The sequence below is a fragment of the Miniopterus schreibersii genome (assembly GCF_964146895.1).
Source record: "Miniopterus schreibersii genome assembly, chromosome: 1".
NCBI lineage: Eukaryota > Metazoa > Chordata > Mammalia > Chiroptera > Miniopteridae > Miniopterus > Miniopterus schreibersii.
In genome coordinates, this window is record NC_138101.1 from 172,480,545 (window position 1) to 172,501,186 (window position 20,642).

At 48.5% G+C, this 20,642-nt stretch overlaps 1 protein-coding gene across 1 annotated transcript in view; it reads left to right on the forward strand.

Moving 5' to 3' along the window:
- SLC38A6 (solute carrier family 38 member 6) overlaps positions 1-20,206 on the forward strand; it is a 96,900-nt gene extending 76,694 nt beyond the window's left edge. The window contains exon 16 of the mRNA XM_081115941.1: positions 19,549-20,206. Within this exon, the coding sequence (XP_080972067.1) occupies positions 19,549-19,572 (24 nt within the window). The 3' untranslated portion in view covers positions 19,573-20,206. The remainder of the gene's footprint in view (positions 1-19,548) is intronic.
- Positions 20,207-20,642: the final 436 nt, after the last annotated feature.

The window sequence follows — 20,642 nt, forward strand, 5'->3', positions numbered from 1 at the left end:
GCTTCAAGTGACAGAAACTCCCCTGCAGCTGACTTAAATAATAAGGTTAGTTATTATTACCCTACACAACTGGAGTGAGGTATGAAGACTGGCTGTTTTAGAGGCTTAATTATCTTATCGAAGATTGAGTTCTTTCCACCCCTGTGTCCTTGTAGCCTCAGTGCAGCTGGTGGTGCAAGATGGCAGCCCAGTCGTAGGATCTCACTGACACAGCATTCAGAGAAATAAGGGAGATGGTCGTTGTCATTTTCTCTTTTCCTAGAAATCCCCAGCAGACTTCTTTAAAATTTCATTGGCTAGAGTTGAGTCACATGTTCATTCCTTGGAAAGGGAAATGAAGTGACCTGGAAGGTCCTCTAGGGTGGGAAGGGCATCAAGGTGAGAACCACAATGACCATCACATGTCAGTGACTGGCCTGTGGACAGGTTGCCATGGAGGCAGGTGCCCTCTGCTGGCCCCAAAGCAGCCTAGGTCAAGGGCAGACAGTTTCCACCAGAGGCTAGGGCATGGCAAGAGCCACAACTGATATATCAGTGCTCTCCCTTCAGCTGGCAATTTCTATGCCCTTAAGCAGCTGACCTCAGGCTGAGCCATCAGCTTCCAAAAAAACGATGCTGCCTCCTCCCTGACTGCGCCTCCTCCCTGACTCCCCCACACTCTGGCTCACAGCAGACCCAGCAAACAGAGCCAGCCCCCCACCCCACACTGGCCCCCAATCTGGGAAGAGACTCTGCCCTGAGTCTGCTTTTGATGGGGCTGAGCCAGACCCGCAGGGCTCATTTTCTCTGTCTCCTGCTAAATTCCCTGGCTGCTCCTCAGCTGTCAGATTGCCAAGCCCTGAGCGTCTCCTGGCTCCATCTGCAGCAGGAAATGGGCCTGACAATTGTTCTTCCAGAGCCGGTGATTTTTCAGTGTGCATTTGTACGATCCCACCCACGCCTCATCCAAAACCCCAGCTTGTATTCAACACTGATTTACTAAGCACGTACTACAAGCCTAGCTCTGTACTCAGGGCTGGGGGGCGGGGGGAGGGGAGGGGGGAGGAGGGGAGTAGGAAGAGCACAGAGGAAGCATCTGACATGCTCTCTGCTTTTGGGCTTATACTTTAGTCTTAGTGACAGCCATACACTTGGAAACTGAGGTCACCAGCCAGGGTGACTCTATTTGGCTACAGGTCACATAAGTGGTCCAGGTAATGCATTGTGGGTTCGGAGGAGGGCATGATAGATGGGACAGCATGTGTGCTGATGAGTCTGTCTGCCTGCTATGCACCCCCAGAGCCCCTCTCTTTTCTGCTGGGTGCCTTGGGACAGACCGCTCTAGACCACATTGACCAGTCCCTTGCCCCCAGCTTCCAGTTGGGCTTGCCAATGGAGCCACAGGCAGGACATGGGAGGGCAGGAGGCGAGTGAGGCCTGACGTGCTCCCTCTGCTTCCTCCCTTCTTGCTGCGATTCTGGTTTGGCTGGACCCTCTAAAGCCACAGCTCCTGTAGAGGCGCAGGATGGTGTGGCTTCCTGCTCTTGCGGGTCCCTGCTTCCAGCAACAGCAGGAACAGTCCCTTCATTCTTCCCAGTCCCCTTGCTTGTGCTTGGCCACTCACCAGTAAACCAGCTTAGAAAATGCCCTCTGAGGGAGCAGAGCCTGGAGCTGGGCTTCTGAGGGTAGGTTGAAGCTGGTAAACAGAGAGGAGACAAAAGGGCTTTCCAGGGGAGGCACAGTCCAGGCAGAGGTGCCGGGAGAGACTGAGCGAAGGCTGGGAGACTTTGCTGGATGGGGCGGGAGGCTGGAAAAGATGAAGACTTATCATGGAAGCTCCTGACTGTCAGGCCAGGGACCTGGTCTTCATCTCCTAGGCCACATGGAGCTACTGAAAGATTTTGAGCTAATGAGGCAAAAGATTTAACTTTATTATCAATGGCCTTATTTTGTTGTTTTTTGTTTCTACTTTGTTATTGATTTTATTGTCATCGTCAAAATATCATTAATAACATTTATGAAACACTTACTTATGGGTTGAATCGCATCCACCCCAACATTCACATGTCGTAGTCCTAACCCCCAGGACCTCAGGGTGTGGCCTCATGTGGAGATAGGATCTTTATCAAAGTAATCAAGTTAAAATGAAATCTTTTGGGGAGGCCCTAGTCCAGTACGACTGGTGTCCTTATAAGAAGGAGAAATTTGGACACAGAGACACATACAGAGGGAAGATGGTGTGAACGGACACAAGAGAAGATGGCCATCTACAAGCCAAGGAGAGGGGCTGGAACAAATCTTCCCGCAGGGCCTCAGAAGGAAGCAACCCTGCCGACACCTTGATCTTGGACGTCTAGCCTCCCAGCCCGTAGCATTTGCTACAGCAGCTCTAGCTCTCCCACGTAACAGCCATGCGCTGATCAGTCATGGAAGGCCACGCGCCCATGAGCAGTGACTTACAGATCTGACCTCCCAGCAGCTGCATTTGCAGGTGTTTCCCTGGCCCCTCTCTAGCTCAGCACTTTCATTCTGCCCATCACACGTAGAGCTCTGACACTTTTCCATGGTTACTAACATGCTCATTTGTTGAGAACCTATCAATTGCCAAAGACTCTTCTGGGGTCTGGGGGGACAAAATTCCTTACTGTCTTGGAGCAGCCAATTGATGTTTCTATATTGGCCTCTTGTCGGTCTCTACCAGAAGGGCAGCTCCATGAGAGCAGGGCTGTGTGTGTTATGTTGACGACACTTAAATGTTTGCAGAATGAACGAAAATGAAACTAAGATAAAAACATTGATGTCTCCTACCCAAGGTCAGTAAGGGCCAGGGGCCAGGACCCTGATGCTGCAAATTAGACAAACTAAGGCAGTTTATATTATTGTTAATGCCTATAGCTCCCAGTTTCTAATTTGGTATACATACGCCCTGACTTCTGCTCAGAGGATTTGAGAGGTATTTCAAAGAGAGGGACACGTATTTAGGCTTTCTGTGGAATATCCATTTTGGTTTCAGTCACATCTAAATACCCAGTTAGCTTGAGAGAACTCTGGGCCTGCCTGGAGGCTTGCAGCAGCCTTCACTGGGTGTGGGCAGCGGCCTCCCAAGTGATAGTTCGTCCAAGAACCTCTGGCTCTCGTGTGAGAAGTAGGGCTCGGTCGTGTGTGGTGTGGTTGCTGCTAGCTTGAGTCGCTGCCCTGAAACACATACTTTCGGTTGCATTCTCTGTTAGAGGCACGAAAGACAGGGAAAGAAGTTATCAGCTTGCTGGAGACCCAGGATATAGAATAAGGACAGCAGATTCTAGAATCTGCTGAGTCCTTCCACCCCAGTTCCTGGGAATTCTTCTTATAGGCGTCATTTCCCCATGTTTTCCCCTCTGGTTCCTCTCAAAGTCCAAAGGCCCTCATCGCCAGCCCACCTTCCTCAGTCTCATCTACTTTCTCAAATGGCCCAGAAGCTGGGTCTCATGTCTTTTTTGGGGCCATGAGATCATCATCTTGATCATGTAATTATACTTTAGTTACCCCAGCCCCTGCTAGACATGGAAATTCTCAGTCTACAACAGGAGTGCAGAAAGCTAAAATGCTCCTGTAGTGGGCGCACCGGCCATGGGCTACCACTTCTGAGAGGCTGCGGACACGGCCTGGAATGATGGCCAGGCCCCCACCCCAGACCCTGAGTCAAACACAAACGCTCAGGAAGCTTGACGCAGTTCCGGCTCTCCTTCCCCATCACCGTCCCAACAAGACTGTGCATGGACAACTGTCGTCTGTCCCTTCCAGTAAAGTATCGAAGTGTGTGAAAGGCTTGTTCACTAATTTTTTAAAAAAACTAGAGTGGCTTCTAGATCACCCCATAACAAAGCCCTCCCACACTCACTTTTATTGCAATTTGCTTCTGTGGGTGGGAGAGGAAGGGTGGAGGATAGGTCGTGTGCTGGGAATTGGGCATCAGTACGGGCTGGTCCATGGGAGTGTGTTGCCCACATAAATGTCATCATCTTTATGCTGTGGCAGAAAAAGTTGGGAACCAAAACTCCTTCATGTTGTTAAGAGATGAGCTTTCTGGAAGAGCCATTAACAGGATGCTTTGGAAACCAGCTTGGAAAACCTGACGCCTTGTCACTTTCATCTGCTAAGCAGCTTACAAACATTCCTGCTCCTTCCCATGGCTCCCTCCAGCTCCTTGCTTCAGCCGGACTCTGAATTTTCCAAGTGAGATCACAGGCCCAGAGTGGGAGGGTGTCTGGGAGATGTGAGGTTTGAGAACAGGAGCCATCCGTCCTCAGGAAAGTCCCCCATTTCATGCTATCTTTTGTGATATTAAAAGCCTGCCCATCCCAAGGCAACTAATCCCTAAGTCCCTCAGAGCTCCAACCTCATCTGTGGGACCCATCACAGCAATTACGCTGCACACATTCCCACCAACAGGCCTTCTGGCTCTCCTGGCTGGTAGTGATGCAAGCTTCCCTGGGCTGGCTCCTGGTGCCTCAGGAATGCAGATGAGCTCAGGCCTGTGCAAGAATGAAATAGGCTCCGGGGATCAGGGACCAGGGACCAGAAGTGCTTTTCTGACATTTAAGAATGTGCATTGTGACAGGCAAAGCCCAACCAAAAGTCCTTCTATTTTCTAGGACATCTCAGCATCTCCCTCTGATGCGCCTCTCATCTGGTGTCTGTTGCAGTGGCCCAGAGGAAGGTCTTAGGTGTGCCCACCTCCCACGCTGGAGCAGGGACCCTGGGCCCAGGCTCTGGGCCGGGGAGGCAGGCACAGTGTTAACTGTCTCTCTTTTTCATCTGTGTCTCTGTGGCGCCCAGTGAGAGGCGTGATGGATGCCTTGAGCTCCCCGGGGAGCAAAGCTGAGGCATGAACTGAGGTGGGAAAGAAAAGCAGGCTTGTAAATAAACAAGAGCAGAGTCGAGACCCAAGGCCTAGCTCCTGCCGCGGCTTTCCGGGCTTCTGATGAGGGGAGCTCCTGAGGCTCCCTCTGGAGTGGCCGGGGAGTCCGTTATTGTTTTTGGATTTCACTAAGATGAACTCCAGATGATTTTCCAAGGGCTGATTTCACAGCACATTTGCTCCATCTGAGTAATCACTCTCTGCAGCAGTTGGATTTCCATTCGGCGTTCACCTTGTGTGCCCGGAATCAGGACCGTCTGCCTCCTTGGGGTCGAATCATTTTATTTTCTTTGGGGCTCGGCCAACCCCTTTCCGTCAGCCTTAGTTCCATCTAGGCCTTTCCACTGGCCTGCAGGCAAGGCTAGCCCAAGTTCACAGGGTTTTCAGAGCACGGGGACAGTGCCCACTCCTTGTAGAATATAAAAAGTGGGAGAGCATCCACCAAATCACTTAATTTCACAGAGGTGGATATTTAACTACAAGGGAAGACAGCAAAAGCCAGAGTGACACCCACCTTAGGAAAAGCTGCATTCTACGCCAGGGCACGTCCCGAGGAGCCAGGACCTCGGGAGGATGAGTGACAGGTCACTTGGAGTGTGCAGCACAGAGAACCCAGAGTGCTCAAGGGGGCAGGGGCCTGGCGCAGCTGTTTCGGGGACTGAATGCCTGGGACAGAGAACAGTAGACCTTGCATTGAGAAGCTTCGTGACCTTGTGTGTTGAGTTGCATCAGGGGCTCATTGTGTTTCTTTTGTATTTTATTTTGCTTTTTCCATCGCCATTTATCCCCCCTGTATCCTCTTCTACCTCTGCTCCCCCAAACCTCCCCCACAATCGCCACACTGTTGTCCTGTCCATGAGTTCTTTCTCTTTTTTGTCTTTTCATTTTTGTTCAATCCCTCCACACAGCCTGCCTCCCCCACCCCCAGTATCATTGTGTTTCTTTATTTTAATTTGCTATCTTAAAAATGTTCCGGCGCCGGCCTGTGTGGCCCAGTTGGTTGGGTGTCATCCTCTGCACTGAAAGGTAGCCAGTTTGGTTCCTGGTCAGGGCACATGCCTGGTTGCAGGCTGGATCCTGGGTGGGGAGGGTGCAGGAGGCAGCTGATTGATGTTTTGCTCTCATATTAATGTTTCTCTCCCTCTCTCCTTTTACCTTCCTCTCTCTCTAAAAATCAATTTAAAAAAAAGTTCTGATGTTTATACTTTTGTAATACAAATAAAATCAGCCCTGGGCCTGGAAGTCCACCTACAGGCCATTTCTCTTCACTCAAGAAAAGAAATCTGTGCCCCAGCCTGGATGCAAGGGTCACTTAAAAAGTCTAAATTGTTTGTTAAGGTGAACAGTGGCATGTTTTCCGTGAACTGTACTCACCACAGCATGCCCAGTGTTAACCCTGACCCCATGCATTTCCTCACCAGGCTACACTCCCTTCCCACCCCCAGTCCTGAGATTCCCCTACTGAGCCCCATAATGACCACCCCTTTATCTGCCCTCTGACCTCACTTATCTGGCCTCGCTAATGTGACTAAAGGTCCACCTCCTCTGGTTCCTTGGTGCTCTCCGCAGCATTTGGCATGGGGACGGGGCCACAGGGGGTGCCTGCCATTCACTCGCTGGTTGAACATACTCATTTACGGTTGCTCATGACCTTCCAACCCCGTTGCTTCCTCCAGCCCTTCCACATCTCCATGCTGCCCTTCTTTTCATATCCCCAAGGGATGTCCAAGGACTGTGCTTGATGACCCAGAGGAGGCGTCCACCCTGCCGAAGGATAAGTTCAGTCTCTGGAATTAGAGCTCAGTGCCAGGCCTGCCTCTGCCACTTATTTCCTGTGCATCCCTAAACTCACTTCTCAGCCTCTCTGAGCCTCAGTGTCCTCATCTGTGAAAACAGAGAGAGGGTTAGTGCTACTGTGAGTCTTAAGTTATATGTGACAGAATTTGGTGTTCTTAAATAGCCCCAAACTTTAGAGAGATATGAAAGAAAGGAGTCCTCTCCACTGGGGTTGATTGTAGTAGCATTAACAAGGGTTAGTGAGCCCTCTCTGAAACTCTTTTCTTAGAGGCCTGGGATTCCATTGAATCCAAGAGAAGCCTACATCCAAACCAAATTCTAGAAGGAAGAGAAAAGAAAGGAGGTAGAAGTTTGCCAGGCCCCCGGGGACTGAAGCCCCTTCGCAGTTCCGTTTGTTGTGCGCCGTGTGTCCCTGGCTCGTGAAGATCAGTTTTAACCATTCAGTGATTAGGACGGCTGATCGTTCCCTGACTTTGGCCTTCGTGATGTGCGGTGGCCTCTGAGCCTGCACCTGTCGCCTTCATTTATCTCATCTTTTTCTCTCTATCAGGCCTTCCAGTGAGCACGGTTTCACCTTTTTTTAGACTCCACCCCTCCGTTTCTCTGTGCTGCTCTCCTGACTCAGTGCTCAATATCCTGACCAGAGACCCCAGGAGAAGAGCTTGGGCATTTGAGGAAGAAATTGGCAAACTAACTATTTTCCCTGTCCGGGCTCTCCACTGCTTTTCACTCCACCACCCCAAGATCCTTGGTTGGGCAAAAGCACCCGAGAGTTTGAATCCTCTGAGGACCCAAAGAGAAAAACTGTGATCAGAATGCATCCCTGTGTCCTGCCAGTGTGAGCCCGGCTGTGCTGGGACAGTTTCCCAGTGAAAAGGGTCTATGCTCAAAGTGCCTATTTTGTTGCCTTCCAGGAAAACACAGCTTGAGTTGTTGTCCAAGGCCCATGGAAGGTCCAAGAGGGGATCATGAAATCCAAAATGCCAATTTCTTTCATGAAAATGATGCCCAATTCTACAAACTTTCATTACTGTGAACTCCCAAAGGAGTTCCTGAAGTCTACTAAGAATTATTAAGCACTACTAAACTTTTGAAGAAAGCATTGTTTCATATTATAAAATATATTGCAATATAAAAATGTACATATTATAAAATAATACATATTATAAAATATATACATATCATGAGAAATAGGTATTATATATAACAGAAATAATTTAGTGTAAAATCATGTATATATGTTTATAATGTTTTTGTCAAGTGAATATGGCCTCTTGTTCCTCTAAATTTTTTTATTATTACTAAGTTTTGTTTTGTTTTATTTTATTTTTCTTCTGGAACAAGCTGTGGGGACTTCTGCCAAGCCTAAATTGGCCACAGTCAAAAAATATGAGGGCACCATCCAGAGAAAGAATGCAGCAAATAATTTTCCCCAGCTTCTTCTCTTTTTCCTCAAAATGGTTTTGAGAATTCATGGCTGGGCAGTAAGGCATTTTCAGGTCCCCACATAGGCAGTGGTAGAAAAATTCTAAGTATGACAATATGAATGTATATTATTGTCTAAGGCAGAAATATCTGCTTTGTCCAGCCAAAGATGCAATGGGCATATGGCTAGTTTGTCTCTTCATCTCTACTTACTCTGTGCAGAATTTCCCTTCAATAGAAGGACGGAAAAAAGAGAACTGATTTGGCAGTGTAAGCTTCTGCTCTGTTATAAGAAGGGGAAAGATATGCAAAGACAAAAACCAGCATGGGATGATGTTTTCCTTACAGCTTTTAGGCGATACATATAAACAGAGACCAAAGGAAGGCAAAGAAATCAGGAGACAGTGGTTGAGTATATCCTTCCAGCAACTGTAACTGCCTCAGTTTGCAGGGAAATAGGTTCCCTTCCACAGATCTGATAACGTGAGCTGCAGAATCTCCCGGCCCCTCGCTCCTCTTTCGGTTCTATACCCCCTTCTCCCCACCCTCTCCACCTTAGGCCCCAAACTTCTCCCGTCGCTTTGCACCCGTTAGCAACTGACCTTTAAGGCCTCCCTTCTAATACAAGTGCCTGATGGACTTTTTTGGGGAAGGAATTTTCTTAAACAAGGACTTCTCTTCTGTTATAATATAAAAATCTTGGGATCATACGCTATAAACAGTCTTTATTCTGTTTGCCCTTTTTAATTGAACATTGCATTTTTAGCACTTTCCCATCTCATTAAGTATGTAATAACAGTCTTTCATTAAAGAGACGCACTGTTATTTATTTCACTTTTCTGCTATTGTTGGGCATTCTTTACTTTGGGGAAATATATAAAGCAGAAATGATCAGCTCAAGGGGTGTGAATATTTTTAAGGTTCGATACTAATGGCCAAATTGTCCTTCAGAGAGGTTATGTCAATTTACACACTCCCCAGCTGTAAGTGAGAGTGTCAAGTGACTTTATTCTTTAAATGATTTGCTAATTTGGCGTTGGCTGTGGGAGAGACTATTTCAGGGCAGTTAAGTGTCTGGTCAGTCACAGCCACAGGGAGCCTGGGGCACTGAGGGAGTTCTTGGCTTGGCTGGACTGCAGGGCCTTAGGGTCGGACCATCAACAGACCTCTCAGGACCTCTGGTCCTGCTGCCCTGCCCCAGCAGGGATGCCCACTGGCTCCTGTAATCCAAACAGGTCCTCACCCCCTGCCTCCTGCTCTGGGGATAGAGTATTCCCTGGGGGAGCCCTCATTCCATCTTGGATACGGTGCCCTCAGCCACTCCCCCCAGCTACTCCTCAACAGGCCTGGGTGGCTTTGGGCAGACCAGTCTTCTCCCCAGCTCAGCAGGGAACTGGGTCTCTGGGCCCACCAAACTCATTCTTTCTCCCTCATTGGAGCGTGGACGGGGTCAGGGGCCTCAGCTACCACATCCCCTCGTCCCTGCAGTAGACTGTTTCATGGGCCTGCTCTCCCTCTCCCTAAAGCCATGGGAGCACACACACACGGAGTCTTATAGCTCCCCTGTCCTTTCCAGATTCCCTTCTTTCCTTTCCGGAGATGGGAGAGCCACGGAACCCGAGACTTCTCCCACCCTCCGCTCTGGTGGGACGTGTCTGGTGAATTCTGCTTTTCCCACTTTGTGAGGAAAGCACGCCTGAGCACAGGCTGCCCAGACTCTGGCCGTTCAGACTATTTTTAAACAGGCTAAAAATACTGACTTACCTCAGAGAATTGTGCTGAAGGGGACTTGTGTAGGGTATCGGATGGACCTTTACAAATATAAATGCTTTGCGTCACCCGCTCTTACACCACACAGGTTGCTCCCTTGGGAACCAAACAGGAAGATGGTTGTAAACTCAGGCTAGGCTGGGAAGCAAGGGGCCCTCGTGGGTTTGTTGATGCTCTGTTTAACTTGGCCTCTCTAGACTCTGGACAACCCCACGGCAGACCCTGGGTCCCCAGGCCCAGTGCAGGGCCTGGCACTTAGAAGGTGCCCCATGAGTGTTGGTTGTTGATGGGAAGGCAGCGAGATGGGCGTTCCTTGGCTGGGACACACAGGTGATTGAGGCCAGCTGCCGGGTATGTTATGATTTCTGATATCCCTGTTTGCGTAGGAGAAACCCAGGCACTTGCACACTCATGTGCACCCGATTTTTTGCTCCCTCTCACCCCAAGTCCTCCCACGGTGTCCCTGGCCCCCAGCTCTCCTTGGAGCATCTGCTTCCCCAGCCAAAGCCGCCGGGTGCTTTCACTCTTGCAAAGCAGAGGAAGCTCAAGTGCTCTTCTGTTCCAGGCCGGCACTTTGGATTTAACCTTGAGGCAGAGGCTCAGCTGCCCTGACAACCCGCAGCTCATTTCTGCAGCAACACCTCCCGAAGGTAGCCCAGCACGTCCTTGGCCAGCGGCTTCCTGGGGCGATAAAAATAGCTGAGGCCCCGCAGCTGCTGAATGATGAGCCCTGGAAGGAGGTGATTGATTCTCACAGCTGAGCCTGGGGTTAGCGAGCGCCCTGCAGGCTCGGGGCCGGGTGAAGGCCGGGTCCCCGGGCTCCTGCTATACATAGAGCTGTTGACAGAGTGATCCTGGGCTCGCCCCACCTGAGAGGAGCACAAAACAAGCTAATTGCAAGGAACTGGGAAGGGCTCTTGCGAAACGCAGATGGAGCACCCTTTTCTTTCAGGCCACACTTGCCCTTTTTTGATATGTGCAGTCATTTCCCCTCCTTCGTCTGGGACAAGATTCGAAATGGGGAGAGAGTGTTCAATTCCAGGGAAGCAGTGGGGTGGGGAAGCGAGAGGAGCCCGGCTTTCCCCAAAACAATGGTGAGGAGCTGTCGGGGCTTATGAAACACCACGGGGACACCGATGTCAGGCGGCTCCTGATGGACTGGAATTAATATCTGCTCCAGCCGCGGCTGGTGCGGTGCTCCCGACTGGGCTCGCCAGGGGACTAGGCTCGCCAGGGGACTAGGCTGGGGTGATCTACTAGGGCTGTGCTCAGTTCATCACCGTGGTATAAGGTGAACTGTGCTCAGGAAGCTCCTGACCAGGAACAGGGTAACTTTTAAGCCTGTCCCCACATCGCAAAGCTGTTGGGCTGTGCACCAGTGAACAGCTGGACTTGTGAGGCTGCACAGCTGGACTAGATCTGGATAATTCGGAGACACAGCCATATATGCTTACTTTACAGTGCGTGTTTTCCAGGCTATCTATCCCCTAGTGTTCTATAAAGTAATAATAAGGTTTCCAAGAAAGAGGGGGGGGTGGTGTGGGAGGGAGGGAGGGAAGAAAGTGCTGGAGGAGGGAGAAATTAAGAGACAGATGTTTTCAGATGAGATTATTAAAAAGATGATGAGATGATGAGAGGCCAGAAGCAGAGAAGATAACCCGGGTGGCTGTTGCTCCCTAGGATACGCACTGTAAGGAGCAGAGGGCAAGGGGGAGGGAGACCTACTGATTTGCATGAAAGAGACAAAAGGAAGACAGTGAGGAGCCGGGGTGAGGAGCACGGGCTTGAAGGAGATGTGGGCCCTGCCCTTGTCTTTGATGCTGCCTATGGGACATTTAGGTGTGTCTTTGACTTTTCTGGAGTCTTTTGAGATGCTTGCTCTCAACTTCCCGTCCTCTCTCTTCTTTGCTCATTACCTGCTCCTCTGAGTCATAGCTTGGCAGCTCCAAACCCCTCCTCAGGTAGCACCCCCTCCCACCCACTGACATAATCCCTGAGTCACCTCTATCTACATCCATCAATGTTTGGGGGGGGGGGGGATTTAGGATATCCATATTCCCCAATTGTCCCCAATTATGGAGCTTGGGCAACAGGTATCCAAATTCCTAGTTATGCAAAATGTAGAGTCAATTCAAAAAGGGGTAACCAAGATGATGGGGGGGGGGTCTGGAGGTCTGGAAACCAAGTCAGAGCAACTTGGGTGGGGAGGTATTGCAGATATTGTAACTAGTCTAGAAAAGAGAAGACTTCAGAACACTAAGAAATAATCTGTAGGTTACCTGCAGGCCTGCCTTTAATATTGGTGGGAGAGAAATGGAGGCTGCTTCTCTTCCAAACCCCTCCCCTGTCCCACACACATATGTGCTTACACACGTGAATGTGCATGGACAACCCACATCCAAGCTGCATCTCCATACCCCACCAAAGGGCTGCCACTTGGCCACTGCCCAGGAGCAGCAGCGTGCACTTGGCCAGGCTTGAGAGGATGAACCTGGGGGGAGGTCACAGGCTGGGACTGCTTGGGCCGGGAATTCCCAGGCTCCAGTTATTTGGAGCAAGGTCTAGGAGACTTCACTGGATCTAGGTGGGCACATTCCCTTGGTCCCACAGGCTTCTCATTGTCTCATGGAAAGTGGGGTCAGGAAGGGCTAGAATGGGTTCCCAAAGCTTGGGGCCCAGGGCAGGGACCCAGTTGCCCAAGTCTAAGTCTGGTCCCAAGCATGTCAAACTCAGCTTATTTAAAACATGATGAATTTCCCACAAAATCTACTCCTCCCTTTGTATTTCGCCTCCACGAAAGGTACCATCATTAACCCCTGAGAGTGGAAGTCCTTCCCCAACACCAAAGCAGCATTCAGTAGCGATTCCAACTCCTTCACTTTCCAGAATCTTTCTACATCATAGCAATTAAAATATTTTCTAGCATTTCCTTGCTTACAGGTTGTTGTTTTTTTGTTTTTTGTTTTTTGCCTCACCAGACAGTAAGCTCTCTGAAGGCAAGGGCTTGTTCTTAGCATCTCTGTGCCTGACATGGAAAAATGTGTTGGATTGAAATAGAAAAGTGTACACATGTCCAATGCTTGTTGCCACAGATTGAATCATCTATTGATGAACATGTATCACTTGATATGTTTTTATCAGATATCGTGTATGGTAAAAATTCCCAAACATTGAGTGGGAACTGACCATGAGTTTCAGGCATGCATTCAAGAAATGGTTGAGGCCATAAAAGGTGCTCAGTCTTACAGGAGAACCTTTGGCACTGCCCACAGCTGAAAGGCACCAAGAGCCAGCAGCAGTTCCAGGCCTGGGGACTTCGAGTCTCAGGTGCCAGGGTTATCTCAGGACAAAGGTCAGGTCAGTTACTCCGGCTACTTGGCTCTGCACCCCCTTGCTCCAGCAGGTGGAGCCAACAAGGGCTTCTTCATCACCTTTGAAAGGGGAGGAAAAGGGGAGAGGGCAGACAGGTATGAAATCTACCCGGTGGTCAGGGACCAAGTGCTGCCATTTCATTCATTCACGATTCATTAAATGGGCTATTGCCAAAGATGAACCATGAACGAAGCACAAGCCTGCCCTTAAAGGACTCACACTCAGCTTGGAAGTAGGGAAGAAGACCAATGGGAACAGTACAACAGAACACCTGCCAAAATAGCGTGAAATGACAAATTATCAAAGGAGCCCGAGCATGGACTGCGCCCGACTCCTTCCTGTGACTCCTGGCCCCGTGTGATCTGCCTGCTCTCCAATCGCAGGGGCCTCTGCCTGGGGTGCTCTTCCTCTGTTATGTGCCACCAGCTCCGTTTCATCTTTCAGCTTCCAGTGAATATCATTTCCTCAAAGTAGCCTTCTCCCATCGTCCAACATGTGGTAATTTCTCCACTTTAATCCACATTATGTGTTCTCATCTTCTTATTTCCTTTAAAGCACTTGTCAAGTGTGACCATCTTATTTATATTTACTCTCTCTCTAATCTATAGCAGAGTAAGCTCTATGAAGGCAGAGATTGCATCCCTATCGACAACATTTGGCACATAGTAGGGGCTTAATAACCATTTGTTAAGCAAATGAAGGAAAGAAGGGCTCTTGTTGGTTCTCCAGTATGTGGTGGTGTGGGGTTGGAGAGATGTCAAGGAAGGTTTCCTAGAAGGCAGGACTGTTGAGTAGGGCCTTGTAGCATTAAGTGTTTGCCATGGAAGGGCCATTGCAGGTGTATGAGCGTGGATGTGATTCTGATGGTGGTGAAGGCTGGGGACAGGGCTACGTGGAGCCCACCTGGAATGTTAGGGCGCGGGGACAACTGCTATTGGCAACCCGTCTGTTCTTTTTTGTGTACAGCCTTCCTTGATGGATGGGACAAAGAGGTAAACTATTAAGTCTACTTTGAGGCATATACCTCATGGCCAACCCCATCCAACCTAAACAAGCTGAACAATTAAAACTCAGAGAGCTACCTGAGGGACCCAACAAGGACAGCAAGGACACTCAAGTGACCTCAGATGATTCTGAAACCTGGGGAAAATACTCCAGCAAGCCTAAATCATCTGATCATGAGACTCATCTCCTGACCGTCTCTGACTGCTCACAAAGAGCTGGCCAAGGACATTCCATCTCTGCCAGGCCACCGGGCCAAGTTCCCAGGACAGCTACCCACTCTGCTCCCTTCCCCATGGCACCCAAGGGAAAACACAGAATGGGCCCACATCCACGGGCAGGCAGACACCTGCCTCAGTGCCAGCAAAACAACCACCACCTTTGCGCCAGGCCAGAGGGTGGGGCGGTTGTTGGCAGAGCCCTGGTGATTTACGGTATCTGGGTTCACCAGTTCACCATCAGGGTGGTGCCAGGTAGAACCTCCAACGTCACAGGATAAGGTCTCTCCCTTCCAGTGATTTATGGGTCCGGAGTGAGCAGCCATCTCTTTCCTTCTCCTCTTTCTGTCCCTTCCTGCTGGGACAAAGGGGTTTCACAGCATCGTGGGCACAATGATACGATGACAAAGAGGCTCCATTTACCCATCTCCCCTCTGCACCTGCTCTGGGGGAATGATGGCGTTGGTCAGTGGCCACATGCATTTTGCTGGCATCCTTGGCTCTTTGGTGCTTGAGCCACAGCGCCAGCCTCACGCTTGCCATGGCTTGGCTGGTTGCCAGGATCTACTGCCCGTCTATGTATTGCAGGTCTGTTTCAAGACTATGAGATCAAGTGTTTCTCTCCCTCCATCTTTTCCTCCTTTCTTCCTTCTTTCCTTCTATAAGAATCCATAAATCTTAGCTTGCTTTCTTGGCCTGAAAACCGAGGGGTTGGGGTTTCCTTCCATAAGAGTAGAACAGTCATGAAAGCTGCCCTCTCTGTGCTGCCACCAGGCAGCTGGGGCCTTGAGCCCGCTGTGTGTGCCGCACAATGAACTGACCTTGAGCTCCTTCCAAAATCATCCCTTTGCTCCAGGAGGTCAAAGAAAGAACAAGAAAAGAGCACCCAACTCTCTCTGTTATTCTCACATGCCCCGCATCATTCTGTGCCCCGTCAGGGCAGTGGTGTCCTCGGGTTCTGGGACATGGCAGAGGCACAGCCAAGAACAGAGCAGGGGGGAGGTTGGGAAATTCCTCCCAGCCTCGCCAGCTTTGGAAGCCAGAGTTCCTTGGCAAAGAGTCTTCACTCACTCAAACCCACAGGGGACGCTTGGGCATTTACCAGGTTGAGGCATCTACAGAAAATCACAAGCAAAAAGCAATGAACAGCTACCCTGTGGGGGCAGGCCTCTTCCCCTCTGCTATCCCTCGTGAGGGAGGGGTGAAGGGGAGGAAGGGTAGACAGTCCAGCACCAAGATCCCCTCTCTCACCCCACAGCAGCCCCTCTGCGTTCTACTCAGGAGAACTGACATAAGCCAGGCCGATTGGGTTTCAGCTCCAAATGTCGCCGCCAGCAGCGGAACATGTCAGGGCTCAGGGAGGCCAAGGCTGGTTCTTTGACTTTGCCAGACTGCTGCAGGTGGCTGCCATCCCTCTGTCTCTGGTAGCTTTTGTGGCCTCCACCAGACTACATGAGCCTCTTCCATCAGCAGAGCTAAGCACAAGTGTGGCTGAAGACTCTGAGATGCTTTGCAGCCTCATGGGATGTGGGGAGTTTCAGGTGTCCCTGCTCCCCAGTGACGTCATTTTGTGGGCAATTAGTAATGTATGCTACCACTTTGGAGCACATACTCTGTCAGGCACGGCGCTAAGTACTTTACATCATCTCATTGAGTCTTCTCAACAACCTTCAGGAATGTATTATTTTCCAACTTTTGTAGATGAGGAAACTGAGCTTCAAGAAGCTTGGTAATTATCGATGATCACATGACCAGTAATTGGAAGAGCTGAGACTCCAATGCTCATATGCTTATACTGAGAGGAAGAGAGAGAAATAGAGACAGAGAGAGACAGACAGACAGAGATAGAAAGAGAGAGGGAGAGATCTCATATCTCTTTCTCTTTTTACAAGGACATTAATCTCATCCTGAGGGCCCCACCCTCATGACCCCATCTAATCCCAATTACCTGCCAAAGACCCCACCTCCAAATACTGGGGATTATGTTGCACTGGGGATTATGGCTTCAGTCTATGAATTTTGTGGGGAGACAGATATTCAGTCCACAGCAGTCACATAGTAAGTGTCAGGGTTTGAATGCAGGTGATCTGACTCTTGTATATTCTAATGCCTCATGATGTTTTCATACACCAGATCTTATATGACTGTCCCTGTAGCCTATTTTTTTTAAACTCCATAATATATTTGACCATGTTTCTATGTGAATAAATATGTATCTATAGCATCATTTTAATGACTGAACCATTAATGAAGTGAAGATACATAAGGTAGAGTCCAAAGTCTTCTACCTAATCTTCACATGACCTTGTTGATTTATGCTTTGTAGAACAAGGACAATAGTAATAATATCTATCCCATAATTTTAGAGGCGTAAATAATGCACGTACATACGATTTATAAATTATAACATTCTATATAAATGTAAGTCACATGATCATTGTTACTATTAATTATCTACTAGGGTGGGGAGACTTCTTGCAGATCGGTGTATGGCAGGGAATAGAACTACTAGTTGCCCGGATAAGCTCACTTTATGAAAATCCACTTGTGATTTGTGCCCCGTTTTGTATATGTTATATTTCAAAGTAAAATTTATATTAAAAATACTGTTCCCCCTTTTCTATGGCATTAAAAAACCAATTTCTGACTCTGGCATTCAGGGCCCTCTGCACCATGACCCAACCTGCCTTCTCAGCCTAACCACCCTCATCCAACCCCACCAGGAGATGCACAATTCTTTTCACCCATCAGACACCTTCTTGCTTCTGCGTCTTTTGTCTGATGCTCTGTCCGCCCCTTTAACACCTTCTCAGATATCTTTTCCTCTGTGTGTTCTTCTGTGATCCCTGTTCAGCCCCTCTTCTGAGTTCCCTTCTTAGTTGGATTCACACTCTCTGTCCTTCTCATCAGGGACATTCTGCCAGCAAATACTCGTTGAATGAAACTTTCTAGACTCCTTAGTCAAAGACCTGTGGGCCTGGAAGCTCTCCTTTGTGGTCCCTTTCTCATGAAGGACACTGACTTCTTAGAGCCCCAACCTGGGATGGCCAATGGTTGAATACATTTCTGACTATGTTTGAGAAAAGCCCCTGAAGGGGAACCACTGCTGTTTTTTGCCCTGCCTGGAGGTTCTCTGTATTTTCTTCCAGCTAAAGTGTGAGCGCCGGGAAGGCAGAAGCCAAGCGCCATATGTATTTGTATCCGCTTCCCACCGATCCGACCATGGGCAAGAAAAATGGTGTGTAGAGTAGAGGCCTCATGGATAATGGAATGGCAAGATGGTTCTGATTTTGTATGCAGTGGAGCATATTACTGAGAAAGACGTGACTACCTGCTCTCCATACCATCTAGGGCTCTCTCACAGTAAAAGGGAAAGACACCTGGCCATTTTAGTCCTTGAGCCAAAGGAAATGGAGCTGCAGGCTGGTTCCCAGGCTGACTTTGATGTGGCTGGTGGCTTGTACTTCAACCAGTTGGGAACCCTCTGCTCGAGGATTGACAAAGTCTTTCCCATTTCATTGGTTCTTCAGCTGAATGGAGCATGTTAGGCCAGGAGTTGGCAAACTTTTTCTGTAAAGGGCCAGATAGTAAATATTTTAGGCTTTGCAGGTCATAGGATCACCGTCGTAACTACTCAACTCTGCGTTATAGCATGAAGGCAGCCCCAGACAACAACATAAACAAATGTGTGACTGTGTTCCAATGAAACTTTATTGTGGACACTAAAATTTGAATTTGACATTATTTTAACATCACAAAACAGTATTCTTTGTTTGATTTTTTTAAACCATTTAAAAATATAAAAGCCTTTCTGTTTGTGGGCTATTGTCTGCCAACCTCTGAGTTAGACCACCAAGTGGAAGATTTTCTTTTGCTTCATGGAAATGCTTTTCAGGCAACTTGCATCAGAATCGCTGAGGGGTGGAGGGCAATGTCTGTTGACAGTGTAGCTTTCTGGTCCCCAGGCCAGACCCACTGAACCAATTACCTGGTAAACTGTCTAGGAGTCTGCCATTTTACCAGATTTTCCTAGGTGGTTGTGAAACTCATTAAGTGTGGAGAACCATTTTAGCCAGAAGGAAACTAAGACCTTTCTTAGAGAATCTTTTCAATTTTGGCATAAAAATGGGGACAACCAACAAAACAAGTGCTTCTTACCTGAGCAAGTTCTTTTAGGGTATAAGCCACTTTGGGTTCTCCCCACACTTTTATAAGGTGTTTCAATCTTGCTCAGCCTCCAAGTGCTGTGTTTTCTAGAAAGAATGAGTGGACAACTGAGCCCTTCTCACACAGGTATTATTGGAGGCTCTTTCTGAATCCATTTCCCTGTGTTATTGTTTTTTTCTAGCTAAAAGAATCCCAGTTTTATTTTGGTATCCTGCCTTAAGGAAGATGACTCTGTTGCATTGATGTACTGATAAATGTTTATCAACTGGCTCTTCAGGGAAAAAAAGCCCTGTATGTAATGTTTGCCAGTTCCTGTGGTATAAATATGCTCATTATTGCCAATTTCAGGCTACCAACATGAGGTCACTAAATGGAGGGTTGGAAAGTGATGCACAGTATCAGGCCTTGCAGGCTGGTGTCCACTGGCTCCACGCTGACATTGCCCTATCAACACTTTGGGATCAATAGTCTAAATCAATCATGGTGATCCCATCCCTCTGTCAGTAATCTACTTATGAGCAAAAAACATTCTGGAATGGGATTAGCACTTTAAGAAAAGTTTTCTTTATCACTAAAGGAATGAGTGGCTTCTTTTTTTCCACTAGGCATGACAGACTGCAATAATTCATATTGCACTGCAATGTGGTACTGGCAGCTATCTTGTGGTCATGAGGGCAGCTGGCCTGTAGACAACTGAGCATATCGTGAATTGCAGAAAAGACACAGGGAAAGGACTTGGGTTGTTGGTGATGCAATCAAGCTGCTGAATTAGCCAGGTCTGACAGCACCGTGTATCAGGACTTCTAGTTACGTGCACTCAGAAAAATCCCAGATTGTGTAACCTGGTTGAGTTAGGCTTTCTTTATTAGCAGCAGGAAGCTTCCCGACTGATGTATCTTCTCTGCATTGACCACTCAGAAATTAAGAAGAGAGGACAGATGAGTTGTCGCCTGTTTTTTAGCACCTTACCACTGGCGGATGCAGAATCGAACTTCAAAGACCCAGATGCAATGGACTACAAGTCAGTCTCTCCGGGCTCAGTATCCTGCCCCTGCCCCACCCTCCAAAGCCATTTACCATGTGAAATGTCACCAACTCTGTCTCGCCTATCTTGCTCCAGCGCCGCTAGCCCGAGTGATGTAAGGCATTATCAGGGCTTCGGCAACAGCGTGTGTGGCTGAGTTTAAATGAATTTCATCAGCATGATTAAATACTTATTACATGAGTTAAACATACGGGCTTCATTAAGCTAGTGAACTCCCAGGAACCTCCTCTCCTGTTTATACAACCCATCTGGACTCTCAGATTACTTTAAAGAAATGGGATAAATGGGGTTTGCTGTGACAGCCAGGTCGTCTTTCAGCATTATACTCTCAGAGGAAACTCATCTTCCATTGCTAACTCTGGCTTCCATACAATTGGGTGCAGAGGTTTTTTCCATCTGCTTCTGGCCTCCGTTAAAGCCTGACATGATGCTGAAATTGAGACTTTAAGTGTAACTTGCCAGGACATGACAGACATACTTTTCTCATTGAAGCATGGAACATTGTCTGAAGTCATCTGCCAGCTCAAACCTTGGGCCTTTTACAAGGAGGGCACACCTTGAAAGCAAAATAAAGGACGAGGCTTAATTAACTTACTGGGGCTCTGTTAGTTGTTAATAGAAACTCTTTATCAAATTAAAGGCCTGCTGGGAAGGCCGCCGAGTGCCGAGAAGCAGTGATATGCGTTAAGTGTCAAAGTGGGTTTTAATTGGCTGTTTAAATGAGGAAAAGCTCCCTGCAGTGTGACAGACACCCAGAGCAGGTATGTGCAAACACACACGGGCGCACACACATGCATGGAGCCCTAGGCAGTCTGGGAAATCACAGGAATCACATTTTTTGAAAGCTGACATCCCCAAATCGGGACCACAAACCTAGCAGGAAGGGAGCCAACACTAAAGCATGTGGCTCAGTAAATGCCACAGTGATTATTTCTGATAATAATAAATAATAGCGATGGAGCAATGA